Source organism: Schistocerca piceifrons, chromosome 5, assembly GCF_021461385.2.
Source record: "Schistocerca piceifrons isolate TAMUIC-IGC-003096 chromosome 5, iqSchPice1.1, whole genome shotgun sequence".
Taxonomy (NCBI): Eukaryota; Metazoa; Arthropoda; class Insecta; order Orthoptera; family Acrididae; genus Schistocerca; species Schistocerca piceifrons.
In genome coordinates this window covers 379,716,228-379,731,672 of record NC_060142.1, presented here as the reverse complement: position 1 = coordinate 379,731,672, position 15,445 = coordinate 379,716,228, and the positions used below count along the sequence as shown (strand labels likewise).

At 45.3% G+C, this 15,445-nt stretch overlaps 1 protein-coding gene across 2 annotated transcripts in view; it reads left to right on the top strand.

Annotated features, from left to right (window-relative positions):
- The window catches only part of LOC124798102 (NADPH oxidase 5), a 495,656-nt gene that overhangs the window by 239,340 nt on the left and 240,871 nt on the right, over positions 1 to 15,445 (top strand). For both annotated transcript variants that reach the window (XM_047261353.1, XM_047261352.1), the window contains exon 4: positions 1,943 to 2,040. In XM_047261353.1, the coding sequence (XP_047117309.1) occupies positions 2,009 to 2,040 (32 nt within the window). In that variant the 5' untranslated portion in view covers positions 1,943 to 2,008. The remainder of the gene's footprint in view (positions 1 to 1,942; positions 2,041 to 15,445) is intronic.

Sequence of the window (15,445 nt, the reverse complement as noted above, 5' to 3'; positions counted from 1 at the left end):
AGATTGTGTCCAAATACAAAGCATTCTGCTCGTGGCAAGACTGCACACGGCCCAGTTTCAACAAACCAGATTTATGTCTACAAACAAACGCATGACGCTGGTTATTCCAAACAAAAACACCACAGACAGGAGGCCTTTGTTCTTCTTGTTTGGAGTAATGCTAACACCGCCAGAGAGAACGTGTAAACTGTTTCTCATGCCATGTTTCGGACCTGCGTTTTGTGAGCACAATTCTGCCGACGTAAGCAAGCTTGGCTCTTCGTTAATGCAATTGTGTAATACATTTTATTATACAATTATTGCATTAGATGTTAATGTATTTTGCATGAAAGACTAAGTCGATCTTCATGAAAGAGATGGAACATATCAAAGAAATATAAAATATACTCCACTTCCTAGTTCGGTAAGTTTCCTTCGGTCTAATGAGATGTCGAAGATGAGGTGTTTGTATATTAGCAAGTAAATTCCCTTAGAAACAGTAACAATTTCTATCTTGATTATACAGTACTAGTGCTCTGCGTTTCATTCAATCGAATTTAGCGCACAGTCGTTAGTGAGTCGTTGAATTAACTTAAAACATTCTGAGACAAAGGAAGCCCTGCAAGTACATCGCCTTAATGTTTACCATTTCATCACAAACTGAAAGGTAAACCTCGCGTTGTTTCCACTGCAAAGCCACAGAAGAATATTATTCGTCGGTTGCTAAGAACAGTACACATCTTCAGTCGCTCCATTTTGTACCCCTACTCATTTACAGAGTAAGGACGTCCAAGTACATATTGGAGCTGCTGGCGTACTTTCGACAAATGTTTCATTTACTGTAAAAATGGATATTCGCCTATATTTTTCAGCGATTTCACATTCCAATAACTTGAAATAATTTTAAAGTGGAAAAAAGAGATTTTGGCAGCTTTCTGGAGGAAACGAAATGGGGACATAGTAATTTTGTCTAGATATCAACTTGATTTTACAATTTTTTACGAGTTTTACTATGAATCTGGAATACTTCATGTAAAGAGATGCGCTTGATCCCCAGAAAATAGCAGTTATACACGTTCTTCTTCTTCTTCTACTACTACTACTACTACACCAATCAACTGAGTCACTTTCGTAACGGCATTTTCCTGGAGTTGACAGGATAATTGAGCAAACGACGACGTACTTGTCACCTTCGTGATATAAGAAGAAAGCACACTTTGATACCGTACAGGAAACATTGTGTACAGCAAGGAAAGTTCACGCCTGTGTCACCTATACCTCACATTGGCCACAATGGCTGCCCTCACGGAATGTTACACCTCATCGCCACAATGATGTTAAGTAGCCTTCCTCAAGGGCTGCATAAAGAAACAATAGTAACTTATTTTGCCGCATATTAAAATTCAAATCCACGCTTTAAACTTAGTCTCGTTAACTAAGTTGCCAAAATAAGTTTAAGAGAGGAAATATTGTAGTTAGTTTAAACAGCGTTAAATTAACGGCAAATTTCAATCTTCAGCTCTCTTCGTAAGAAGATAATTAAAAATGAGGTACAGGCCTAAGGTGAAGTAAAACTACTCTGTGGTACGATGGAGAAAAGTGCCGCTTTTTTGGCTTAAGACTATGAAACTACTTCGTATTAACTATAAAAAGTGAATATGATGAATAACTCGTATAAAATACGTGACTCGAATTTAGATTTGTCGTAATAGGGATAACTTAAACTTCATCACATATAAAAATGTACGAATGTGTACCCACATAAGTTGAGAACTAAGCAGACAGAAATAAATATAAGTATTCCAGGGCCTCATTATTTTCGTTTTTACTTGATATATATTTTATGAATTAGTAAGATACTAGTAACTAGAAAATGGTGTTACAATACTGAAATTGCTGATCGCAATAGCTATTTTTCCAATTAGTGATTCAAACTACCATATATGTATTGAATTTGTTGCAGATCGTCGACAAATTATTCCGCCTTATAGACCAAGACGGAGACGGCGTTGTCACCACAGAAAAGGTGATGGAGTTCCTCGCTAATATCACGAACGCCAGGTAAGTCATTCCAAAACATGACATTTCTAAATGCTTTCTGTGCTGATGCCTTTCGAAAATCATATAGTACCACAGTCAGCTGATATGAAAGTTTATCACACCTACCAGTTTAAGTTCACGAGAATTTTAAACCACAATATCTTTGTAGATACTTACATATCGTTGAATTCCATTCTACTGAACGTCAAAATCGCAAACTGGGCATTGAAACGTAATACATAAAATTCAGACGTTGGGCTTTTTGAACAATATTCTAACTTTATGTACTAAGTTCTGATTATCAGTTCGCTGTTCTGCAGTTATGTACAGATTGAACGGTATCTTACTGTGACTGAAACGACTGATAACGGTTTGTACAATCAAAACTCGTAGGATGAAGATTCATTATAATTTGCGGATACTAACATTTTTTCTTCAGATGTACTTCTTTAACTATCTCGAAATTAGTTTCCGTGGCTAGACTTGATTTCTTTTCCCGGTTCTACACTTGACTGGAAACGTTTCTAATATAAGTGAAATGCTAGACCGCAAAGCACCTACGTGTAAAAGTCGTGCTATTACAGACAAAGCAGTATCTCTAGCTCGGTACAGTATATTAATAAAGTGGCATTGAAACATTTTTATGTGCATCTACATGGATACACTGCAAATCACATTTAAGTGCCTGGCAGAGGGTTCATCGAACCACCTTCATAATTCTCTATTATTCCAATCTCGTTTAGCACGCGGAGAGAACGAACACCTATATCTTTCCGTACGACCTGTGATTTCCCTTATTTTATCGTGGTGATCGTTTGTCCCTATGCAGGACGGTGTCAGCAAAATTACTTCACAGTAGCTTTTAATAATATATTTCTGTAGAGCATGTTCGTTCATAACAAGCTGAATCTCGGATTGTCGTACAGAACTACCAGATTCGCGTACGTTCATCAGAGTCAAAGTGCAACACTCCTTCTTGCATGCATTCATGGGAAAAGGTCTCAATTTGACAATCAGCAAAGAGGATTCGTTATTCAAGAATCCTTGGTATGTCAGGTTCATCAGCAATTACATTCAATATATACACTATGAGATCAAATGTATCCGAACACCCTCCCCAACAACATACGTTTTTCATATTTGGTGGATTGTGCTGCCACCTACTGCCAGGTACTCCATATCAGCGACCTCAGTAGTCACTAGACATTGTGTGAGAGCAGAATGGGACGCTCCGCAGAACTCTGACTTCTAACGTGGTCAGATGATTGGGTGTCACTTGTCATACGTCTGTACGTGAGATTTCCACAGTGCTAAACATCTAGAGGTGCACTGTTTCCGAAGTGATAGTGAAGTGGAAACGTGAAGGGACACGTACAGCACGATAGTCTGCAGGCCGATCTCGTCTGTTGACTGACACAGACCACCGACAGTTGAAGACAGTCGTAATTTGTAGTAGGCAGACATCTATACAGACCAACGCACAGGAATTTCAGACTGCATCGCCGGCCGCGGTGGTCTCGCGGTTCTAGGCGCTCAGTCCGGAGCCGCGAGACTGCTACGGTCGCAGGTTCGAATCCTGCCTCGGGCATGGATGTGTGTGATGTCCTTAGGTTAGTTAGGTTTAAGTAGTTCTGAGTTCTAGGGGACTGATGACCTGAGATGTTAAGTCCCATAGTGCTCGGAGCTATTTGAACCATTTGAACCAGACTGCATCAGGATCCACTGCAACTTCTATGACAGTTAGGCTGAAGGTGAGAAAACTGATATTCCCAGGTCGAGCGGCTGCTAAAAGCCACACATCACGCCGGTAAATGCCAAACGACGCCTCGTTTGGTGTAAAGAGCGTAAAAATTGGACGACTGAGCACTGGAAAAACATTGTGTGGAGTGACAAACCATGGTACACAATGTGGCGATCCGATGGCAGGGAGTGGGTATGGCGAATGCTCGGTGAACGTCATCTGCTAGTGTATGTAGTGCTAACAGTAAAATTCGGATGCGGTGGTGTCATGGTGTGGTCGTGCTTTTCATGGAGGGGGCGTGTACCCCTTGTTTTGCGTGGCACTATCACAGCACAGGTCTACATTGATGTTTTAAGCACCTTCTTGCTTCCCTCTGTTGAAGAGCAATTCGGGGATGGCATTGCATCTTTTAACATGATCGAGCACCTGTTCATAATGCACGGCCTGTGGTGGAGTGGTTACACGACGATAACATCCCTGTAATGGACTGGTCTGCACAGATTTCTGACCTGAATCCTATAGAAAACCATTGGGATGTATTGGAACGCCGACCTCGTGCCAGGCCTCGACATCGACACCTCTCCTCAGTGCAGGACTCCACGAAGAATGGGCTGCCATTCTCCACGAAACTTTCCAGCACCTGATTGAACGTATGCCTGCGAGAACGGAAGCTCTTATATAGGCTAATGGTGGGTCAACACCATACTGAATTCCAGCATTACCGATGGAGGGCGCCATGAATTTGTTAGTCATTTTCAGCCAGGTGTCCAATACTTTTGATCACATAGTGTACTTAAAATTCGAACAACTGGAACACAGCTCTACATCGGTGCAAAACATGGATAATGAAAGATAAAAACGAAATAATTAAAATTTGATGTTTCAGCAGGATGTTTCAGCAGGATGTTTCAGCAGGATGTCTAATAAAGAACTTAATTAATTGAAGAGGGAATAGTCGTGCATATGTGAGGTGCTTGACCTGTGCTTGATGAGAGAGTGGAAGTTAAGTATCACACACACACACACACACACACACACACACACACACACACACACACACACACACACACAAAAAAGCAGAAACTGACGAGTCCTACACAGATCTACTTAAGCATTTGAATGAAACAGTGTGACTTCCACAAGACTTCCATCACGATCAGGGGCTGCGACATTTATCGATCTGAATTAACGTAGACGTCGGGCTATGCTACAATTCAGTCTGTTCCCAAAACCAAGATTAAAGGAGGGGGATGGGGACAATACCACACTCTAGCCAAGCTTTTATACACTGTATCTTATTTCCGTTTCATAACTGACTACTAAATAATATCATAAACTAACTCTGAGATAAAAAACCGATCGAGGTGGCGCCGTGGTTAGCACACTGGACTCTCAAGCGGGAGGACGACAGTTCAAACCCGCGTCTGGCCATCCTGATTCAGGTATCCCGTGAATTCCCTCAATTGTTTAAGGTAAAGGCCGGGATAGTTCCTTCGGAAGGACACGGCCGCTTTCCTTCTCCTTCCTTTCCTAATCCGAGCTTGTGCTCAGTCGACGGGACATTAAACACTAATGTACTCTTCCCCCTCCTCCTCCTCCAAGTTAAAACTATAAGTACCTTATCATCCCCCAACTTCACATTTACCAACAGTTTACCACAAAAATTCCTACTAAAAGACGCGCTGTATGTTAACATCGATGTGTGCTTAATGTTTTTGGTGTTTTCGTTTCTAAAAATCAGACGGTTAACGTTTTGTGCGCTAAAACTGCAGCATTTTTTAGTTCGCGTGACGAAACAGTGATGTTTCCATGACGTTACGCAGTTAGTGCTGTGATTGGCTGGTTATGAGCAACCGTCATGGCAATTTTGTTGTATTTATAGTTGTGTATTACGAAAATACGCATTATAAACGATATGGCGTACACAACCACTCAGCTGCATTGTACACAGTTCTGTTAAAATTGGGTGTATATCCATGCCTAGCCTTACACTGGTTTTGTTCTTGATTTATGTTTACATCTTAACCGCATGTTCCAAAATTTCACCTGATAAATTGCGCACTGAATCCATACTGTGTTGATCTTGAACTCGTGGTTTGCTGCTGTCATTCGCAAGAAACCAAAACTCACTATACTGGTGCGTAACACATTCACAAAAAGAAACTTATTATAACGCAAAATACCCGCAGTGAGAAAGCAAGGAAACTAAATTAACAGGACATATTTCGCGCGCGGGCTGTATTTCGCGCCCTTTTCCTCTAATTTGTGAGACACTCACTACGTGGTGATACTTATGTTACCGTACTGTAGTGCGCTCCTGCGAGACATCTGCAAACTTATACCAACGGTGGACAGAATAACCAATGGCAGAAACAAAAAGTCTGAAACATTATGAAAACAACAACATTAAACGTCGATTAATGACGCATCAAAGCATAGTAGAGATATAAAGACACAAGGATTCGATAGCAAATTTTCATCAACTCTTTTTATTCCCTTTTGGTGCGTGCACTGGACCATGAATATTTTGTGCAGGCTGGCAGACACCCTTAAGCTGCAACACCAGAGCCTCTGGAACGCCCGTAACAACTGTACTGCGAGGAAGCCACGCCCCCAATCCTCTGCTACATTTACTGCAACTAAGTGGCATTTCAAGGCGCAACAAACTAGCTACTTCCTACCTGTTCTAAAGCACACATATCATTTCCCAAAAACGTTGACCAGCATTATTTAACTCCTTGTGCGAAATGTGCGAAATGCGTTCTGATAATTCAAATACTGTAATACCTTACTGACAAATTTATCTTGATATATATTTTGGAGCGGCTCCGCCTCAGAGCCATTTAATTAAGAACCGCGCCTTATCACGATAACGTATGTAGATGCGTTCCTTATCAGACCCCACAGGTTTTTAGGTTCGTGTAGATGCATATCTGGTAAAAGCCTCAACTGCAGTAACATCTGTCTGCAAAGTAGTTGAAAATACTTCTATTTGTGCTAGATTGCAGAGTCCAGGTTTGTGAGTATACATATTTACAGTTTCAGAATTGCTAGTACGTTGGGTGTTCACTCATAGGCTCAGAGAAGAACTGTCGACCTATTATCCCCCCCGTCGGTATGGGGGTTAGAATAGGCCTGAGGTATTCCTGTCTGTCGTAAGAGGCGACTAAAACGAGTCTCCCACGGTTCAGCCTTTATGTGATGATCCCCTATAGGGCAAGCCAACTGGGGAAAGGTGCATCGTGTCCACCGTGCACTGAGATCTTGAGCGTACTTCCTCGTCGTCGCATTTCAGTCCCGGCTATTCTCCATTTCACGGGCGAAGACACCTTCCTGGATGCGTTTTCCACCATGCACTATGTAGTGTCGCTTTCTGCGTCGACGATGACCATGGACTTCTTTGCACCTGATATCCAGCACAGTAGCCAATCAGTTGTGGTGGGGCCGCCATGTACCCTATTGGTTGTAGCCACCTCACCACACTGGGATTGCTCTGTTGATGCCTGCGCTGTTAACTCCCCACATATGCCAAGAGGCAGATGCCCATCCCCCTGGGGCATCAGGACTCCCTGCAATGGTAATCCTCCCAGGTGGCCTTTGCTGCGGCTGTGTGGCGCCCTTGGGAGGGCCCCTGGTCGGAGTGGGTGGCATCATGACGGATGACACGTCACAAAGTGTAGTACATCATCTCTTGATCTCTTGCTGTTGGTCAAACACCAGCAGTCTCCAAGCAATCAAGGTGTAACTTCAATGAATCGCCCCCCCCCCCTCCCTGGCCACCCCATGGGAGGAACGCCAGGCTAAGAAAGGCAATGAAGCTTATTCACCCCGGTACCTCATATGTTCAAGAGTTGATGGCGAATCTTTGTCAATGAAACCTCTTTTTTTGTGGAAAATATTTAAAAGACAAGTTTGGGGATGTGAAGGGCTTGTCCAAAATGCGGAAAGGGTCCATCTTGATCAAAACAGCATCCTCTGCCAAGTCACGGGCACTACTCGCCTGTGACAGGCGAGGGGATGTTTGTTTCCATCACGCCCCATAGGAGCTTAAATATGGTCCAGGTTATCTTATTTCACAGGGACCTTCTTTTGCAGTCTGACGATGAGCTGCGCGCCAATTTAAAGCAGCAAGGTGTCCATTTCGTCCAGCACGTCCACCGGGGTCCGAGGGATAATCAGATTGCCACCGATACCTTCATGTTCGCCTTTGAGGGAGAAACATTACCCGAGAAGGTCAAGGTGAGGGTCTACTGCTGTGAGGTGAAGCCATACATCCCTCCCCTGATGCAGTGTTTTAAATGCTGTAAGTTCGGCCATACGTCTTCCCATTGTACTTCCAGCGTCACATGTCGGGGTTGCGGATGCGCATCACATCCCAATATCCCAATACTCCTTGTGCCCCGCCTCCCATCTGTGTCAACTGCAGTGAGCACCATTCGTCTTGCTCGCCAGACCGCAGGATTCTCCAGAAAGAAAGAAAAGTAATGGAATACAAGACCCTGGACTGACTGACCTATAGTGAGGCTAAGAGATAAAATGAAAGGCTACATCCTGTGCATATGACGTCAACCTACGCCACCGCTGTGACAACGGTCTTACCATCTTCCGTTCCATCCGATACAGTCGGCTCTCAGAGCCACCAGACTTCATCTGCCCCGTTGATGATGGGGGGCACTTCCCTCCCTGTTGCTGCTCCTGCGCAACCTACGACTTCAGGAGCAACACCCTCCCCCCAACTATCGAGGACATCAGACCCCACGTCTCAGCCGGAGAAGGATAAGTCTTCTTTGGCTTCTCTCGCCAGAAAGAGATCCCGTGGGTCATTCCCTTCCCAGGTCCCTACCACTGGCAACGCTGACACCCGCCAGTGGCTGAAGCAAACCACAGGTAGCCGGTCATAGGGCTTCACAGTCCTCTTCAGTCCCTGAGACTGAATCAGTGATGCCCTCCCATCTGGACAAACCCACGGAACAATGAGAGAAACCTAAAAAGAAAAAGACCCCGAAGAACCAAGGCACTGTGGTAGCACCCACTCCACCACTACCTACAAGCTCTGTGTCTGAGGATGAGGTGGAGATTCTGGCGTCTGCTGAGGACCTAGATCTTGCTACGAATTCAGACACAATGGTTGTCGCAGAAGTAATCGTCTGGTGGCAGCAGGAGACCCTGAGGCGTAGACGGCCTCATTGAGTATTTCATGCCTTCACAGTCTCACGAGCACGTAATCTTCCAGTGGAATTGCGACGGTTTTTTCCACTACCTAGCTGAGCTATGGCAACTGTTAAGCTTTACCCCCTCTTTCTGCATTGCCCTCCAGGAAACATAGTTCCCAGGAATGCGGACCCCTGCCTCCACAGCTATAAGGGATATTGCAGGAACCGTAGCGACTATAGTAGTGTGTCAGGTGGAGTTTGCGTCTATGTCCTGAACTCAGTATGTAGTGAACCTGTGCCCCTTCAAACCCCTCTTGAAGCTGTGAATGTCAGGACTGGGACGACACAGGAAACTGTCTCAAATGTATATCTTCCTCCAGATGGTGCAGTACCCCTGAACGTATTGCCTGTACTGAGTGATCAACTCCCTAAATCTTGTCTACTTTTGGGAGATGATAATGGGCATAATCCCTTGTGGGGTGGCGCCACGCTTTCTGGCCGAGGCAGGGAGGTCAAAAATTTGGTGTCATAACTCTACCTCTGCCTGTCAAATACAGGACCTCCACACATTTCAGTGTTTCAAATATTCGGCCATTGATCTCTCGGTTTACATTCCTGGCCTTCGCCCACCTATCCACTGAAAAGCACACGACGACCTGTGTGGTAGTGACCACTTCCCCATCTTGCTGTCACTCCCCCGGCGTCATGCACATGGACACCTACCCAGATGGGCTTTAAACAAGCCAGACTGTTGTCACCGCTGAAACCCCCACATGGTCCATCGATGTTGTCGTTGAGCAGGTCACTACAACATTTCTGCGGCAGAAAACGCCCTCTCTCGTTCGTTAGGGTGCCCCAGCGATGGAAAGATCCTTGGTGGTCCCCAGAAGTCGTTGAGGCCATTAAAGAGCCATGGCAAGCTTTACAGCCACATAAGCGGCACCTTTCCCCAGAGCACCTAATAGCTTTTAAGTGGCTCCGTGCTCACGTTCACCAGCTTATAAAACGACGGAAACAGAAGTGCTTGGAGAGGTATGTGTCGACCATTAGGTGCCATACGTCACCTTCCCAAGCCTGGACAAAGATCAGACTTCTTTTTTGGGTACCAGACCCGAATAGGTGTCCCTGGATCCCTGGCATTAACATCAATGGCGTGTTATCTACCGACGCAAACGCGATTGCCGAGCACTTGGCTGCTTACTATGCTCGAGCCTCTGCATCGAACAACTACCTTCCCCCCCCCCCCCCCCCCCGCCAGTCTTTCGCACCATCAAACGGTGGATGGAAACGATAGTCCTCTCGTTCACTATATGCCACAGTGAACCCTATAACGCCCCATTTACAGAGTGGGAGCTCCTCAGCGCCCTTGCACATTGCCCCGACACAGCTCCTAGGCTGGATCAGATCCATAGTCAGATGATTAAACATGTCTTGTCTGACTGCAAGCGAAATCCCCTCGTCGTCTATAACCGGATCTGGTGTGATGGCGTCTATCCATTGCAATGGCCGGAGAGCTCAAACCCGGTCAAAACCAGCTTGATGTGGATAGCTACTGGCCCATCAGCCTCACCAACTTCCTTTGTAACCTGCTGGAACATATGGTGTGTCGGCGGATGGATTGGGTCCTGGAGTCACATAGACTACTGGCTCCACGTCAGGACGGCTTCCATCAGGATCGCTCTACCACTGATAATCTTATGTCCCTCGAGTCTGCCATCCGAACAACCTTTTCCAGACGCCAACATCTGGCTGCCATCTTTTTTGACATATGTAAAGCTTACAAACGACCTGGCTACATCGTATCCTCGCCACATTCTATGAGTGGGGTCCCAGGGGCCCGATCCCGATTTTTATCCAAAACTTCCTGTCGCTCCATACTTTCTGTGCCCAAGTTGGTGCCTCCCATAGTTTCCCCAATATTGGGGAGAATGGCATTCCGCAGGACTCTGTATTGACTGTGTGTATGTTTTTAGAGCCTATTAACGGTCTAGCAGCAGGTGTAGGGCCGTCGGTCTCACCTTCTCTGTATGCAGATGACTTCAGCAATTCGTACTGCTCCTCCAGCACTGGTGTTTCTGAGTGGCGCCTACAGCGAACCATTTACAGGGTGCAGTCATGGGCTCTAGCCCACAGCTTCCCGTTTTAATCCGCAAAGTCGTGTGTCATGCATTTCTGTTGGTGTCGTACCGATCATCCGGAACCAGAACTTTACCTTAATGACGATCCACTCACTGTAGCGGAGACATACCGATTCTTCGGTTCGTTTTCGACGCCCGATCGACTTGGCTTCCTCATCTTCGTCAACTTAAGCGGAAGTGCATGCAGCACCTTAATGCCCTTCGCTGCCTGAGCAACACCAATTGCGGTGCAGATCGCTCTATGCTGCTGCAGCTCTACAGAGCCATTGTTCAATCCACCTTGACTATGGGAGTCTGGTTTACGGTTCGGTGGTGCCCTCAGCGTTGCTTTTCCTCGACACAGTGCACCACTGTGGCGTTCGCCTAGCGACGGGAGCTTTTAGAACGAGTCTGGTGTCCTGGTAGAAGCCAGAGTCCCTCCATTGAAGGTTAGGCGCTCACTACTGCTCGCCAGTTACGTTGCACACACTTGTAGTTCTCCAGTGCATCCGAATTACTGTCTCCTTTTCACAACCACAGCGGTTCATCTCCGCATCGGCAGTCCGGGTCAGGGCTTACGATTGTGGTTCACGTCAGTTCCCTTTTGTCTGAACTGGAGTCCTTCCCGTTACCACATCTCCCTGAGGTCGATTCACGTACACCTCCATGGTACACACCTAGGCCGCAGATTCTTCTGGATCGTTCGCATGGCCCTATGGACTCCGTTAACCCTGTAGATCTCCACTATCACTTCCTCTCGACTCTACATATGTACCGAGGCCATGAAGTGGTTTACACCGATGGCTCGATGGCTGATGGTCACGTAGGCTTTGCGTATGTTCATGGAGGACAAATTGAACAGCACTCCTTGCCAGATGGCTGCAGTGTTTTCACTGCAGAGCTGTTGGCCATATCTCGTGCTCTTGAGCACATCCGCTCATGCCCTGACGAGTTATTTATTCTGTGTACTGACTCCTTGATCAGCCTAAAAGCTATCGACCAGTTCTACCTTCGCCATCCTTTGGTAGTGTCCATCCAGGAGAACATCTATGCCCTGGAACGGTCCCATCGTTCTGTGGTGTTTGTGTCGACCCTAGGACACGTCGCAATCCCAGGCAACGAACTTGCCGGCATGCCGGCCAAACAGGCGTCGCGGAAACCGCTTCTGGAAAAGGGCATCTCTGAAACTGACCTGCATTCTTCCTTATGCCGCAGGGTTTTTCAGCTTTGCGAGACTGAATGGCATAACAGTGCACACAACAAACTGCATGTCATTAAGGAGACTACGAATGTGTGAAAGTCTCCCACGGGGTCCTCTCGCAGGGAATCAGTTGTCCTCTGCCGTCTCCGCCCTGGCCACACATGGCTAATGCATGGACCCATCTCCGTGTCACTGTGGCTCACAAACGACGGACGTCCACCTCTTGCTGGACTGCCCACTTTTAGCCGCTCTGCAATGGACTTTTATCTTTTCCAGCACCCTACCTTCGGTTTTGGGCGACAATGCCTCAACAGAATCTTCAGTTTTACATTTTATTCGTGATGGTGGGTTTTATCATTTGATCTAAGTATTAGCGCATGTCCTTTGTCCCTCTATGTCCTTCACCGTAGTGCTTTTAGGGTGGTGGTTCTAATGTGTTGCATAGCGGCTGGCTTCTTATTCTCATGGTCAGCCAGTCATGGTAATCTGCTCTCTTGTTTTGATCTGTTCTACATGTTTCTTGCGTCTCTCTGTGGTTTTCTTGTCCGATTTTGTCCATTTTAGTGTTTGCTGCCCTTCTGTCATTCGTGTGGTTTTCTCCTTTCTTCCAGCTGTGTTTTGTATGTCTCTATTATTTTACTGCCACCCTTGTGGAATTTTTTTAATCGGAACGAGGGACTGATGACCTAGCAGTTTGGTCTCTCAGCCCTCTTTCAAACCAACCAACCAATCTACTTACTACATATCAGTTTCGTAAAGAACCTAAAACATCTCAGGCCACTGCGTCCAACATGTTGCCAGCCTAGAATTCCTACAAAAATTATCCATTAGAGACATGTCTGCTTCATAATAGAGATCAGCAATAACTGATCTTCCTACCCGAAGTAGTTATATTGAAAAACAGAACTACGTACTTGATAACTGGAGTGAAATTCAATTAAATATGCAACATCGAACCATAGCACGACGCCGTGGCAGGGTACAAGCAGCGACATGTAGGCAAGGAATTAGTGCGACATTCGTGTCTTTCCGTGCGTGCGGTAAATGCTGAAATGTGAACTACGGCGACATTGTTGACAAATGCGTTCAAATAGGACCAACATGCTTCTATTCTTTTCTTGTTTCTCAAAGAACGAACACCGGTAGAAATCCGTCGGAGGCTTAAGAACCTCTATGGGGGCAGGATGTCTGTCGAAAACCACAGCTGTGCAATGAAAACTGCGATAAGGGGTGCCGCTGCTTCGTGATAACGTACGTCCCCATATCGCAAATGTTGAGAGACACACTCGAGCACCCATCTCAAAGCCCTGATCTCTCCCCATACGATCATAACGCTTTCGGTCCTTCAAAAATGCTTCGAAGGGTTAGCGATTCCTGTCGGACGAGGATGTGCAGCAGAGAGTGATGGAGTTCTTCACGCAGCAGGACACGGTGTTACCAAATGAGTGTCTTCAACCTGGACTGTCCGTGGGATGACTGCCTCAAAGCTCATGGCGGTTTTTGCTGGTTGGCATACCGATTTTGGACTGAACGGCCTTCTAACGGGAACTTTTTGATCGCCATTTGTAACATTTTTGTTGGCTGACGAGTAGATTCAAACACAAGTAAATATAGTAAAATTTTATATTGCCTCTGCAGATTGCAAGTTCTTTTGGTATGAAATCACAAGATAATTATTTTACCAACTTGGGTTATAAGAATACTGCTTGGGTAATATTTAAAAATACAAATTACCAATTTCTCCAAAATTAATAAGTCAAAACAAATAATAAAAATGGTAATTCAATTGCATATATTGTGAAAACAATGTTTCTAGCATTGAAATCGGACTTGGTGGTAAAGCGCCTGCCTGGAACAGAGAGGTCGCGGGATCAAATACAACCCAGACAACGGAAATTATTAATCTCTCTTTAATCTCTCTTCATGAAGTGAAGATTCGCCACGAACGCCACGCAGTTCGGATTCCACGTTAAACTGTAGGTCCCCTCTAAAGCCAGTTGTCGGGGTCCCGGGTTCGATTCCCGGCGGGGTCAGGGATTTTCACCTGCACCTAGATGACTGGGTGTTTCTGCTCATCATTTCATCATCATTCCTGAAAGTGGCGAGATTGGACTGAGGAAAAGGTTGGGAATTTGTGCGGGCGCTGATAACCACGGAGTTGAGCGCTCCACAAACCAATCATCATCATCATCATCATCATCATCATCATCATCATAAAGCCGGTTGGATAACTAGATGGATTAGGAACATGCAAGTGGTCACCCATGAAGTAATAGTTTCGATGTCGCTTTGCTAATCAATTCTACCGAAGTAGAGACGCTGTATTTCAGTAACAGCACATCGTTCATATATGTGTTTCGGCAGCCACAAAACTGAGGAATAGGAAGACGGATGTTGGAGTCACCAATCTCCTGATCAGTTTGGCATCAGGCATGATTTTATTCCATACCTAAAGAAATTAGAGGCTTTGAAACGGACTGAGAGTAACGAAAGACTACGGCAGCCTTCTCAGAAACTTATTTCAGGAATGAAATATCTTCACAAAAAAAAGGGGATTAGGTCGATATAAAATTTGATATTGCACCAAAAATGCGGCCCACAAAGCTATCATAAAAATAAAAAAATAGTGTTTTGTAAGAATATATCACCACGGGTCACGGTCCTTTTACCCGTCCTCGGAGCGTTTGTGGTGTTGCCCGAAGTCCTTATCACAGTTGCGGCAAGAATACTCGCAAATACACTCTGTCGGTTATTTACACACGTGGACTATTCGTCTGCATTGATGCACCGTTACATCAGTCTAAATTAGGGTCACTAGCGTCGCTTAGATTCAGTGGAAAGTGTTAATCTTCTCACTAGTACAAAATCAACAATTAAAGACCTGTACATAAATTTAGACAGCGTTGTCCGTGGAGTACAGCGATGTGTGCTACATTTAAGTCAAAATCAGCAGTCGAGATCGAAATATTATTTATTTACCAGTTTCGGTTTATGTTAAAGCCATCTTCAAAATTTTTTTGTTCCCTTTGGCTGGTGCTGGCGCCGCCTCGATTTTTTCGTGATACCACGATCTCGGCTGTCCAATGACTTTCAGATGCCGGACTGCTGGATTGGAAATGCACATAGCACATACACCGCCTCTGGCTGGCTCCTAGCAACTTATACCCATAATCTCAACAACAAAAATCACAATTTAAAATTAATGAAAAGCGCT